The sequence below is a fragment of the Annulohypoxylon maeteangense genome, assembly GCF_022496945.1.
Source record: "Annulohypoxylon maeteangense strain CBS 123835 unplaced genomic scaffold GGS22scaffold_3, whole genome shotgun sequence".
Lineage (NCBI taxonomy): Eukaryota > Fungi > Ascomycota > Sordariomycetes > Xylariales > Hypoxylaceae > Annulohypoxylon > Annulohypoxylon maeteangense.
The window spans coordinates 2,411,737-2,424,364 of record NW_025953250.1 but is presented as its reverse complement, the minus strand read 5'-3'; the positions used below and the strand labels follow the sequence as shown (position 1 = coordinate 2,424,364).

Sequence of the window (12,628 nt, the reverse complement as noted above, 5' to 3'; positions counted from 1 at the left end):
GCTGCCATGACCGCAGCTTACACTATCGCTGCAAATGTGAGTCCGGATTTATCGGGTTTTGAACGGATACTGACACCACGAATAGGGTGTCCTGGTAGCCTTGAAACCATTTACGATTGCGCAAGAGACCTTGGATAAAAAGCTTTTATACTACTTTGCGTGGCCTTGACAGCTTCTGCTCTTCGAATATCCACCACGAGTCTCTTGAGTAAAAAAAGGAATCGAACGAAAGCGGCTAGAGTTCATGTTCATTAGAGAAGCCCTAGACGAAGAGTGATATACATTCAAAGAGGAACTATACTAGATTAATCGCATATGGCACATTCTATACACTAATCAGAACACATAACTCATCCGGGTATATATACAGTGTCAAAATATCCATCACCCAAGCCTTACAGTCTTCCATATCCGCAGACACTCCTGTAAATCCAGAGATAGCGTGCCCTCATGAGCCGTAACGGTATCCCTAACTAATGCAACCAAAAGACTAGCTAAAGCGAAGAGTTCCTGCTTATCACGTAGGGCCTCCAAGTCAGACCTTCTCATGCCGCCATTTTCCGCCCAGGCTTTCCACAGATCCAGTATCTTGCAGATTGAGGAGGCAAACTCTCCATCGAGAACCATTCGGTGTAGTAGCATGCCGACAATGTCTCTAACTGCCAGTGAAGCGCCGATATTCACGCCGACAGTGGAGGGTTCTTTTCTCTCCCGGAGCCAGCGTAGATTATGCTGAGAAACCAGCTTGGTATCCCACTTGGGACTTTGAAGCGCCTCGGACATCCTGGTTTCGCGGCGTTGGTATTCCCGTCGCTGACGGTCGCGCGCTATTGACAAGTCAGCATCATCATGTAATCTAAAAGCTCCTTATGATTAACTCACTGTCTTGCATCCTCTGGTTTATCTCCCTGTGCATCCTATCTCGAACAGCCGCGTCTCTCTGAGCCGGTTGCATCCGTGATTCAGATACAAAAGCTTCGTGTCGTTCATTGCTACGTCTAATGAATAGCTCGCGCTCCTCTTCCGCGGCGTCGTAGCTCGTGGCCCATTCGGGTGTCTGCGAATCATCCACCACATCCAAAACCGCTAGGACGCCGCACGGGACGGTATCCCTCCTAGCGAAGTTGAGAATCTCGTCGGGGATCTTGTAGTTCCATAGCACGGTCTGGCTGGTGGTTCCGTACGCGGTCGCTATGCTTGCGAACCATACACCGTCGTTCTTACTAGCACGGACCCGGAGGTGCTCGATGTAGAGACTCTGTACGTCTGCTGACGAGAAGATGGCTCCCTCTTCTTGGCTCATGGCGGAGATTAGGCCATCTACAGATATCTGGCATGTGATGGTCGCTCTATCATTCTTCTCTGCTTGCTTTTGAACCGAATCCAGGGATTGCTTTCGTAAGCTACTTTTCTCTTTCTGCTCAAGACCTTTTTCTACATCATCCACATGGGGCTCGTCTGCAGAGGTAGAACTTCCTTCCGCGGGTTCGACAGGTTCAATGGTTTCCGTCACGGTGGGCTCTATTATTGGCGGAGGAGGAAGCCTTATCCAGTAGGGAGGCAGCGAGGAAAAGTCTCGTGTTGTCCAATCCGACGACCATTTCGCTTTTAGGGATAGATGTCCGTCGGAATCATCTAAGGGGGCTATAGTCAAAGCATCATGGTATCCATCGGGAGATTTCATCAATGAGCAACCTGTCGGAGTCCATAACCCGGTTGAACGCAACAGTTTCCAGCCATGGGCTTCCGGAAGCGCACCTAGGTCGAGGAGATAGGCAACAAGCTGGTCAAATGCAACATCAACTTGAGGCTGGCGGAGTTGATCGGCATATTCGACACGCTGGGTCTTGGCACCGATGGCGCGAGCCTGCCAGTTAAAAGTCGTCCACGAACCTCCGGGGATGGAACTCGGTTGTCGCGCGAGCTTCCAATATAGCTCCGTTTCCGCGAAGCGATCACATGGAGTGACAGCGTATCGCGGTAGCTCTACCTCGATAACCCGATTCACGACATCGCTTCGAGTCAGAGCAGTCAGACGACCATGACGAAGCATGCGCTTGATCTTAGACAGCGCAGCTAGCGTGGCGATGGTATTGTACAGAATCGGCAGCACGCCAAGCACCGCTAGAGGCACACCAATATAGGTGATGATGTCGGTGGCTGAGTAGCCTGAATCTGTCGATGACATTTTGCTACCTTTCACAGGACACACGCCCTAAGGACGAGGAAATATTCTCTGAAAATTCCTTTAGAAACTAGAATATTGCAGGAATTCGAGAAATAGTTTGGGAAGGTATCGCCAATTTCGGTCGACGCTCAGCCCCAGCCGAGCTGAAGGGTTAGCGCACACCAATGCATGTCGTCGCGTTAGCCCGTCCTCTTTAAGGAGGGTCCACTGGTTTCGGTGAGATGTTCATCACTGAGAGATACTGTGCAGTATACCAACCGTAATTAAGAATAGTTATGAATATGATATTAAACTCCTTTGAAAGATCATGTCGTCGAAGTTGAAAAGTTTAGATCTCACGAGTATCTTGATTTTCTTTATAACAATTATCCTGTTATCCCTATAGGAAACATACATCTATGCAGTATAATGATATAAAAGAGGGTACTTAATGCAAGGTACCCGGCACTAGCGCATTATCGAGGATGGCGTTCCACTCCAATCTCCACTTCAATGTGCTATCGTGAGCGTCGAACTTCCCTAATACATCATACCTAGAAGACAATTGACTACTTGAATTGGTTTTTATATCTGCTTAACAAAGTGCTTATAATATTGCTTTTTGCCTCGTATTAGCTCTCACAGCTCAAAGTAGCCTTGTCCTCCACTTCAGGGCCAGGCGCCAGTCGCAACAAAGAATGATGACCGTCAAACGGCGACAATGCGACTAAACTGCATCAATGCAGGTCTAGTTGCTGCTACAACATTATTACGCTTCGCCAGTGGACAATTTCCGAATGCGACCTCCCAGTATCTGAACTTGACGACAATTACTTCTCCGATTGATCCCAATATAAAGATCAGTTATAAAGTGCCTCATGGTGCTTGCAACACCGCGTTCGAGTCGCAAACCCAGTACACTGGCTGGGTAAGCGTTCCTGGCGACTTCCCCACCAATACATTCTTCTGGTTTGTCGGCGCACGAGATCAGCAGGCAAACTCTAGCCTGACTATCTGGCTCAATGGAGGACCAGGATCAAGTTCTATGTTCGGCTTCTTCAGCGAAACGGGACCTTGTGAAGTGGTCGACGATGGCACGGACGAGTTCACGACTATAGCGCGAGAGTGGGGTTGGGATAGAGCCTCGAATATGTTATTCATCGACCAGCCGAACCAAGTCGGTTTTTCATACGACGTGCTTACGAACGGCTCCCTTAATTTACTTACCAATGATATCTATATTCCGCCCTCAGACAGACCGAACTCTATCCCACGTACCGCCTTTCTAAATGGCACCTTCAGCTCCATGAATACTAATAATACCGCGAACACGACCGAGACGGCAGCTGTTGCTATATGGCATATGCTGCAGGGGTTCCTAAGCACTTTCCCAGAGCTCAACCCCCCGAAGGACAATATCCTAGGCGTCAACTTATTCTCCGAGTCCTACGGAGGGAAATATGGTCCGGCGTTCGCGAGCAAGTGGAAGGAGATGAATACCGCCCGAGGTAACGGCACCATGTCCAATGCCACTACCGTAGAGATCCGCCTTGCATCTCTGGGTATCGTAAATGGATGCGTCGACGATCTAATCCAGGCGCCATATTATCCCATCATGGCAACCGATAATTCGTACGGGTTCAGAGCCATCAACTCAGTCAGAGCTCAACAGGCCAACGCCAGCTTCTACGCCAACAACGGCTGTCGCGACCTAATTAACCAATGTCGCGCCGCCGTCAGCGGCAAGGACCCGAACAACACCGGATCGGACCCAGATGTAAACAGCATCTGCGAATCTGCCTACACCAGTTGCACTAAGAATGTAATGGACCCGTACTCCGACGCCGGCCGCAGCGTCTACGACATCTCCGCCGTGCTCCCGGACTCGTTCCCGCCCCGCCGCTACCTCGAATATGTGAACACGGCCTCCTTCCAATCCGCCATCGGCACGAGCCTCAACTACACCGAGACCAACACACAAGTAGCCGCAGTCTTCGCCTCAACCGGCGACTACGAGCGGGAAGCCATGGTCCCCAAGTTAGCCTCCCTCCTCAACGCCGGCGTGCGCGTCGGCCTAATCTACGGCGACCGGGACTACATCTGCAACTGGCTCGGCGGGGAAGCCATCTCCCTGGCCCTCGCCTCCTCCTCCCCCACATACACCTCCGCCTTCCCCGCCGCGGGCTACGCCCCAATCATCGTAAACGACAGCTACATCGGCGGCGTAGTCCGACAATTCGGCAACCTCTCCTTCAGCCGGGTCTACCAAGCAGGCCACTTCGTACCAGCCTACCAACCCGCGACCGCCTTCCAGATCTTCGCGCGCGTCATCCGAGGCCACAGCATCTCCACCGGCGAAAACATCGATCTGTCAAACTACAACACCACCGGCCCATCCAACGCCACCAGCTCCCTAGCTCTCCCGCCGAGCCCAGAACAAACCTGCTGGCTCCGCGATATCCCCGGCTCCTGCAGCGACGAGCAGCAGAGCGTTATTCTGAATAATAAGGGCTTTACTATCAATGGTGCCCTGCAGACCGGTGCTACGGCTACCACACCCCCTCCTGTTGCGACTGTCGTTGCCACGTCGACGAGTTCGGTTCCGCTTACGGGTTTATTCACTGCTACGGCTACGCCGTCGAGTGCCGCGCGGGGGTTCGATGTCGTCGATTTGAGGTTGGCGGTTGGCGGTGGTGCCGTGGCTGCTATGCTGGTTATGTAGAAGTTGTATTTTTACGATGAGTATGATGCTAATGTTTGGTAGGGTAGGGTTGTAGACACCTGAGACTCGGGTGGTTTGTAATTATGGGATCCTGTCTGTTGTCCGGACTAGTAAATACCTGTACCTGTACCTAAGTAGCGACCAGCGAGGTATTGGTAGTTTTGAGATGCATTCGACTTTGGTATTGTAATCATAGCACTAGCCAAAAGAAATAGGAGCTCTGCTCGTTGTTATGAATATATATTGCTTGTTACTATGCAGATGCTATTTACGCTAGGGTGAACGTGAAGATTAAGACTATGAATTGATTATAGCTTCTCAAGAAACGACCAAGATCACCATATCAGATATTCTCCAATATTGACGATTCTAACATGACCAATATATCCACTAAGGAAGAACTTACCTGGATACCTACCTCTTACTCACCAAATATCGTGTCTTGAAACGGACAATATATAGGCAGATGGCTGTGTTCATGACATCCTATATTCTTTATAGCGAGTTAGCGCACTGTAGGACCACGAGTAAATCAAGAATAAGGTCGAAGATCCTATTTCAGATCGAATGCCTTGTCAAAGGCAGTATCATCAAAGCTATGTCGAGCTATGTTGACCGTCGTGATAATTAAATCATCATTGTAGGGAATAGGGAATTGACTGATGGCTGGGAGCATCTTACCTTGTAATCCTTAGGGATATGTTTATATGAATGGGCAAATTCAGAAGTGGCCACTGGTTCAGCTAATTAGCTGAGGCACTATTTGGACGGAAAATATTGGAAAGATCTTGTCCAACTGCAGTCAGACATGACTATTGTCATCAACGCCGTGAAGCTCTGACATATGCTTGTCAATTTTTATGTCAAATCATCATATTGCAGTATGATCATGATCTTCCAAGACTGAAAATGGTACTAACCATATACGCACGGATAGCGATGTACCGTGTTAGAAATTAACTGTAATAGCTGTTAGAAAGGGAACGAAACCACATAGGCTAACAGTAAGGATAGATTTTGTAATCAGAAAATGCATGAATGGTAGTAAATAAGGTTGTCTACAACGGAAACCCGAATCAGACTCGTCATCTGTGCTCATCAGGTACATGTTGGCTTGTGATATGAAATTAAAAATTTTGCTTACCTTGACTTCAAGTGTCATATTCACCCAACTGCATCCGATGTATAATCAGAAGATTAATATACCAATACTATTCCCGAAATCCAACATTAGCGAGGGCGCCGTCGAATGAAGCGAAATGTTTGAGGTATGCAACAAGTAATCAGTGGACGAGGTTTTCTAGGCCTGCCACAAATGGCTTATCGACTCATATAGAAGTATTCGGAGCCCAGTGCCGTTTCATCATTTAGGCATGATATAGGTTTCGTTCGAAGAGATGGTACCATACCCTTTGGAAATTGACCATAGTCACTATGTAATATTAGCAGCTGCAATAACGTTGCGTTCACAAACATCGAGCAATTGTAAATATTATCAGACAACAGCCAATTTTTTTTCGTCAAGCGCATTTGCTTCAGACGGTAATTTCCAGCTATGCAAATGCATAGAAGAATCATCATAAAATCAAGGGAAGATGGGAAGGTACGAGGATGAGCATACCGATTATGATTGCGCCGGAGGAACGGCTATTAAGCCATGACTATATCATGTTGCATTCATGCCTCTTAGGCGAAGAATCTAGCTTTGGGTTAGCATAATGAAGCTGTATAATAGTTCGATAAATGCGTATCCAAAGTTTTCTGGTCAGACTGACGTGCAAAAACTGTCGTTTCATTCCAATTGGTCAAAGACTCTAGTTTGTAATTGGTTTGATTTGTCATCATGGAAAGGAAGATGCAGGAAATTTCTGCAGACTTACATTTGCGTTCAAAAGCACATCGTTTTGTTGAAGTGAGGAAGAGGAAATTTGTAGTAGATGTTGACAAGAAAAAAAATTGTTTTAGATCCCAAGCTTCGCGCGGAGTGGGGCATATCTGCAGGTCCAATACCCCGGTGCCCTGACGGAAGGGACAAACTTATAATCCGAAAAACGGATAAATTCCGGCTCAGATCCAGGATCTTGGTAATTTGTCTGTCTGTCTTTGCTCAAGTGGTCCTAGCTTTGAAGCTCCCCTTTACCCCTCATCTACATCATTTCTATGTCACTTCTCTTCTTTGTTACCTCATTTTTTCCACAGCTGCCTTTCATCCAATCATCTTTAAGTATTACTTCACGTCTCAGTTTGGATTCTTCAGCTTCATCCGACACCTTGGAGCCTAGCATCAAAAACACAGCCGGGCAATAGTAAATCTGCTGTGTCACATGGACATGGAGAGCCCGAGATAAATCAACCAGCCCGGGTTTCCTTAGCTAGTAGTTGCTCACAAGACCACAAGATCATAAAACCCGAATCAAGGTCTTGGTGACGTTTTCCGCCCGAGGTCGCCGGCATCTCCCGTCTCGGTATAATCGATGGCGGCTTAAATACCATGACCCGAAAAATCCTCTTTTATATCCCACCCAGCTTTTCCCTAACCCACATTTCCCCTCGGCCGGCTATGGGGCTTTGGATCTGGATCTAGATTGGCTCCTCGGAATCTTGCCGCTTGATGCCGTATGTCATAGTGCTGTTGATACCCGCAACACCGAGCAAACCCAGCAAACCCAATAAACCCAGTTAGAAGAAGTAGGTGTAAGGATGTGCAGAATGTGCAGGATTGTCTAAAGTCCATATGTGGAGACGGACAAAGATACTTGAGACACACCTCAGCTCTTTATAAGCTTCCAGCTACCCCCTCGGCATATATTTCTACCACCACCAATGCTTGTCCGACATTGCTCACGATAACTTGCCGGAGGTTAGCTCATTGATACATCCATACCTAGGTATCCTTATCATATCACCTGCCTCATTACCTGGGTACTCAGTAAGGTACTCACAGACCATCTCCTCTCCGTTTCCCCGTAATTATAAAAGTAAATCTACCTAACCGCCTTTCTTCCTCCTACCTACTTTTTCTACTTCTTCTTTTCTACCAATGCCTAGTTCTCCTGTAAGATCTCCAGACATCATGGCGTCAAACGGTAATAGTAACGACACACCTTCTGGAGAGTCGGCGACAATCAACACAAACATTGTCACCTTAACTCGTTTCCTCACAGAAGAGCAGGTAAAGCACAAAGAAGCAACCGGTGACTTCACGTAAGTCTGGCTTTCCGATGCGGTGTAGAGAAAAGACGACTAATACCGCCTTAACCAGATTATTATGTCATGCCCTCCAATTCTCTTTCAAAGCCATCTCCCACTACATTCGACGAGCCACGCTTGTAAACCTAACTGGTCTCGCCGGCCAATCTAATGCGACGGGTGACGACCAAAAGAAGCTCGACGTAATCGGCAATGATCTTTTCATAGCGGCTATGCGATCTTCGGGGAAGTGTGCACTCTTGGTATCAGAGGAAGAAGAGGAAGTCATATACTTCAAGGACCACACTGGGGCGCGGTATGCAGTAGCTTGCGATCCGATCGACGGTAGCTCCAACTTGGACGCAGGTGTATCCGTTGGAACAATTTTTGGTGTTCACAAATTGGCCGACGACTCAACTGGTACAAAGGAGGATATCCTAAAACCGGGAACTGAGCTGCTAGCTGCAGGATTCACCATGTACGGTGCATCGGCCCAACTCGTTATCACGATGAAAGGCGGTACCGTCAACGGCTTCACGTTAGATAACTCGTTCGGCGAGTTTATCTTAACCCACCCCAACATGCGCATTCCAAGAAAGAGAGCCATTTACTCCGTCAACGAAGGTAATTCGTTATACTGGGAAGACCACACGAAAGAATACTTCAATTCTCTCAAGTACCCGCAAGACAATGGAAAGCCCTACAGCGCTAGATATATCGGTAGCATGGTTGCTGATGCGTATCGAACGCTGTTATATGGCGGTATCTTTGCTTATCCGGCGGATAAGAAGAGCCCCAAGGGCAAGCTGCGAATCTTATACGAATGCGCCCCCATGGCTATGGTTTTCGAAAATGGTAAGTTCATAACTTCATGTTTATTTTTCGTACATAACTAACACCTCTTTAGCTGGTGGTCAAGCTCTTGACAGCCACATGAACCGCATGCTTGAAGTCATACCAGAACACATCCACGATCGATCCGGTATCTTTTTGGGTAGCTACGACGAAGTCGAGAAAGTCAAGGGCTTCTACAAATGATTGATGAGATCATAATATGTTGCCGCTGCAGTCAGATTATGGATCTGCTTGGCAATGAGGCATGGGTAATGGAGCAATAGGCGCATCCTAATAAAATACTCCGATTTTGATATTCTCGGTATCATTACCTACGCAATAACAATCCGTGAAACCTGCACATCTATTCATATCTATTTTATAGTGACTTCCGTGATCTGGTTTAGCTATGTCGTATTTGTGTTATGCTTCGTGTATTCCTAGAAGAGCTTGGGGAAGAACTTGGGAGTATTCTGCTTCCACTCCTGGTAATCCTTGCGATGACCATACTTGGCATTATACTTTTTCTCGCTCAGAGGCACACCCGTCACCTTCAACAGCAGGAAGCTAACGAATGCCGGGCTCACGAACGAAAGCGCCAAAGAGAATGCCTTGCCCACCAAACCACCCGAGAATCCAAGCCCAACCTGAACCGGGCGCGTTAAAAGCACACCGGCAGCTGTAGTAGCAATACCCGTCCATAGCGTACACTCTCCGAAATAATTCGGAAATTGGCTATTCTTAAGTTAGTTTCCAACCCAACCACCATCATCCTCAAAAATTCAATTGAAAATGAATACACTCACCTCCGGCTCCACAACCCCTCGGTCATGAACGGCTCATCATGCAACTTGTCCTTCCGTCGACTCAACCAACGGCCTTTCTGCCGATCAGCAATAATCTCAAAAGCGAACCCGCCGACAAATAGCGCAAGCCCGAGAACATCAGTTGCTCTTAGCGAAACGGCCGCAAGAGCCGCTGGAGGCACTGCGTTGATGGCGATTACGGGCGCCAGACACAGCGATACCCAAGTCGCCTGGCCGACGAAGGCGCCGGCGAACTTAGCGGGCTCGCCACGGATCTTATCGAAACGCGAATCGGTGCCTTCGTGCAAGATTCTGCGGAAGAGGTATGATCCCACTTGTAACCCGTGTTAGTCTATTAACTCGTATGTTGTATTTACTTTACCCTTCTATCATATAATTACGGCATCAAATGGCATGGGATACGAGTGATACGAATTACGTGAAACACAGAAAGAGATAGAGCTCGTACATCGAACAGACCAAAAGACAGCAGCCGCACTCAGTACCACCTGCCGCCAATGAAAGCCCCCAGCGCCTCCCGTAAATGCATTGAGCAAGCTAGGCAACGGCGGCTTAGGTAGGCCGGCTAAAGAAGCAGCGGCGCGGGTGCGCAAACTAGGCAGGTACAAGCTCAGCAAAGTGACGGATAGAAACGTCACGGACCCGGAGGCGTCGTAGAAGCGCTCGGACTGGGCGAGGATGGAAGGAACCGCCACGGCGGTCTGCAGCGCGAACGCAGCTGCGACGCCGGGGACTGCGGTCCGTAGGTAGGGACTGCGGAAGTTGGTTAGGTGGAGGAGCTTCTGCAGCAGACCTGATGCCATCGTGAGTAAGTAAATATAAGATCGATCGATATTGTGTGAATGAGTTGAGTGTATTGATGAAATGGAACTACGTGTTATATACTCCTACATCGCGGGTAACGCTCCGGAGTCAGACATGTTTCCATGAAGTCGTGACGTAGATGGAATTCTTAGCTGGGACACGAAGAATTGGTTTAGGGCGGGAAGTAGGCGGGAAGCCCCGCATTTACGGGCTTTACAGGGGGGTTGGGGGGCTCCGTTAAGGGAAGCCACGATCTCTTCTGTGAGGCGCTTCCCCCAAGATCTTGTGAATAATTCTGGGATTTAAGATTTTTATCAGATTCAATCGCTCAATTGACGCACATCTGAGTAGACTTGACATTCATGGATTTAATTTCGAAAGAAAACGGTTCAAATTCTGTCCGTCATCTTGTACAACCAAACCACCAAATACTTGAATTTGTTACCTCCCGTAACAAACGAGATTGGTTGCCCCGGTTACTTTCAGCAGGTAACGAAAGTCTATGAAATCAATATTAAACTGTAAATTTATCCACGTTAACTGATATTGGGTCCAATTCTGAATCGGATACACGATTAGGTACTAGGTAGTGAGGAGGAGCTGACTCAAATCATATATGTTCGGATGGATGAGGCCATATATTCAAACGAAAGCAAATGTCTATCATGCCTCACAGGAATTTATGCCTCAATACATGTACAGTGACTACCTACCTACATGTTCATGATGGAGAATAGAATAAAGTCAGGACTCATGCTGCTTTTCAAAAGAATATTTAAAGAGGCTGTTCCTCCAGGTTCAAACTCTCATCCCCAACATCACAATTGCAACATCTCACCACTAAAAAAGAATAATACAGTTATACGAACACAAAATGTCGGTGCCAGCTTCGAACCAGTACTGCGTGAAGGAGGTGTTACTTAACCGGTTAGAAGATCCACACCTAACGGATATTGCCTCTTGGATCTCAAGCAACACCGGATTCAACCCTCATGATCAGATCCGCAGATCATTGCTTCCCGGCTCTATGCCGTATACACCGTTTATTCCGGGCCAAACGACGGAATTTGATATCGAGAGTGTTAAGCAAGTGATAATGAAGGAAAAGGAGGATAGGAGAGTCCACCTCCTGGTAGTGACTGAGCGGGATAACTCTAATGTATACGGCTTCGCCTGGCTAAGCATATGGAATAATCGCCTACTCGGCGAACCTGCTAATGAGGAGTTCATGGACCCAAGCCGAGACCATAACGACTACATAAACACGATTCTCCGCCACGAGACCCCGTACGCAACCCATCGTCGCCAGGGGTATTATATCGAGACGGCGAAAGCGTTAAGGAACAGGCGGTTCGGCCAATACCCAGGCAACGTCATCCGTAAGTCTTCCCTGACAAGAATCACGTATTAACAACTCCTATATACTAACAAGCCATCTACCAACAGAGCTGCGGGACGTAATCCTATCAGCAAAGCAGCCAAACGCGGACGTCCTAAGGCTCCTAATTAAGAGCTCTATCGAGGTAGCTCATACCCTAAGGGCGCCCCTAATCACGACACTGCCTAGGCTATACCTAGAAATCAACCACGAGCTAGACAAACAAGGGGTTCGCGTGGTTGACACGGAGAAATATCCGTTCTTGTCTCTTACCAGTCATGGGATGAGGCTGGCGGAGACGCGCTTCCCTCACGAGGACTTGAAGGAGCTGGCGATGTTCCTTAGACAGGTCCCCGTCGATGTCATGCTGAGGGTCTACGACAAGGGAGCTTCGCCGGAGGCGAAGGTTCAGTTGGCTCAGTTGGGCCTTTGAATACCTCCACTACTCAGCACCTACCTATACTATAAAAACACTGGGTAGAATTGAAGCGATCTCGGGAGGCAGACTTGATTTCGTTGATTATCATCAGCGGATTTTGTACTATATATGAAGCACCTCAGTTATGGAACTAAGGGTCGAATGGGACCTTCAACATTGAATAGGTATATTATAGGTGCGGCGTTGTTAGATACCTACTGTCATCTTAATTACAGGCACTTGGTAATAACATATACTATATTCATGAACCTCTATCTAGATTCCTATA

At 47.9% G+C, this 12,628-nt stretch overlaps 5 protein-coding genes across 5 annotated transcripts; 3 read left to right on the top strand and 2 right to left on the bottom strand.

Moving 5' to 3' along the window:
• Positions 1-249: 249 nt before the first annotated feature.
• GGS22DRAFT_97125 (uncharacterized protein) lies at positions 250-2,496 on the bottom strand. Its single transcript, XM_047968576.1, has 2 exons — positions 883-2,496; positions 250-827 (listed from the first exon to the last, which is right to left on the bottom strand). Exons 1-2 carry the CDS (start codon positions 2,186-2,188, stop codon positions 385-387), a joined length of 1,749 nt encoding a protein of 582 aa, XP_047822264.1. The 5' UTR covers positions 2,189-2,496; the 3' UTR covers positions 250-384.
• A 218-nt stretch (positions 2,497-2,714) lies between these two features.
• Positions 2,715-5,149, top strand: GGS22DRAFT_155850 (alpha/beta-hydrolase). Its single transcript, XM_047960278.1, has one exon. It carries the CDS (start codon positions 2,889-2,891, stop codon positions 4,887-4,889), a length of 2,001 nt encoding a protein of 666 aa, XP_047822263.1. The 5' UTR covers positions 2,715-2,888; the 3' UTR covers positions 4,890-5,149.
• A 2,813-nt stretch (positions 5,150-7,962) lies between these two features.
• On the top strand, positions 7,963-9,116 carry GGS22DRAFT_178265 (inositol phosphatase; the record flags this gene model as incomplete). The annotated part of the gene is made up of 3 exons (XM_047963568.1): positions 7,963-8,093; positions 8,152-8,933; positions 8,986-9,116. 3 exons carry the CDS (start codon positions 7,963-7,965, stop codon positions 9,114-9,116), a joined length of 1,044 nt encoding a protein of 347 aa, XP_047822262.1.
• A 137-nt stretch (positions 9,117-9,253) lies between these two features.
• Positions 9,254-10,700, bottom strand: GGS22DRAFT_155842 (DUF1295-domain-containing protein). Its single transcript, XM_047960277.1, has 3 exons — positions 10,188-10,700; positions 9,719-10,052; positions 9,254-9,647 (listed from the first exon to the last, which is right to left on the bottom strand). The coding sequence occupies exons 1-3, from the start codon at positions 10,540-10,542 to the stop codon at positions 9,353-9,355; spliced, it is 984 nt and encodes a 327-aa protein (XP_047822261.1). The 5' UTR covers positions 10,543-10,700; the 3' UTR covers positions 9,254-9,352.
• A 498-nt stretch (positions 10,701-11,198) lies between these two features.
• On the top strand, positions 11,199-12,590 carry GGS22DRAFT_97061 (uncharacterized protein). The gene is made up of 2 exons (XM_047968575.1): positions 11,199-11,922; positions 11,990-12,590. Exons 1-2 carry the CDS (start codon positions 11,418-11,420, stop codon positions 12,352-12,354), a joined length of 870 nt encoding a protein of 289 aa, XP_047822260.1. The 5' UTR covers positions 11,199-11,417; the 3' UTR covers positions 12,355-12,590.
• Positions 12,591-12,628: the final 38 nt, after the last annotated feature.

What these genes read in the sequence shown, in the direction of transcription:
- GGS22DRAFT_155842 (XM_047960277.1), bottom strand. Translation starts at nt 10,542, where the DNA reads ATGGCATCAGGTCTGCTGCAGAAGCTCCTCCACCTAACCAACTTCCGC. An exon ending in TGTCTTTTGGTCTGTTCGAT is followed by an intron (nt 10,053 to 10,187) that starts GTACGAGCTCTA and finishes ACGGGTTACAAG; the next exon opens with TGGGATCATACCTCTTCCGC. An exon ending in GAGGGGTTGTGGAGCCGGAG is followed by an intron (nt 9,648 to 9,718) that starts GTGAGTGTATTC and finishes ACTTAAGAATAG; the next exon opens with CCAATTTCCGAATTATTTCG.
- GGS22DRAFT_97061 (XM_047968575.1), top strand. Translation starts at nt 11,418, where the DNA reads ATGTCGGTGCCAGCTTCGAACCAGTACTGCGTGAAGGAGGTGTTACTT. An exon ending in ATACCCAGGCAACGTCATCC is followed by an intron (nt 11,923 to 11,989) that starts GTAAGTCTTCCC and finishes ATCTACCAACAG; the next exon opens with AGCTGCGGGACGTAATCCTA.
- GGS22DRAFT_97125 (XM_047968576.1), bottom strand. Translation starts at nt 2,188, where the DNA reads ATGTCATCGACAGATTCAGGCTACTCAGCCACCGACATCATCACCTAT. An exon ending in AAACCAGAGGATGCAAGACA is followed by an intron (nt 828 to 882) that starts GTGAGTTAATCA and finishes ACTTGTCAATAG; the next exon opens with CGCGCGACCGTCAGCGACGG.
- GGS22DRAFT_155850 (XM_047960278.1), top strand. Translation starts at nt 2,889, where the DNA reads ATGCGACTAAACTGCATCAATGCAGGTCTAGTTGCTGCTACAACATTA.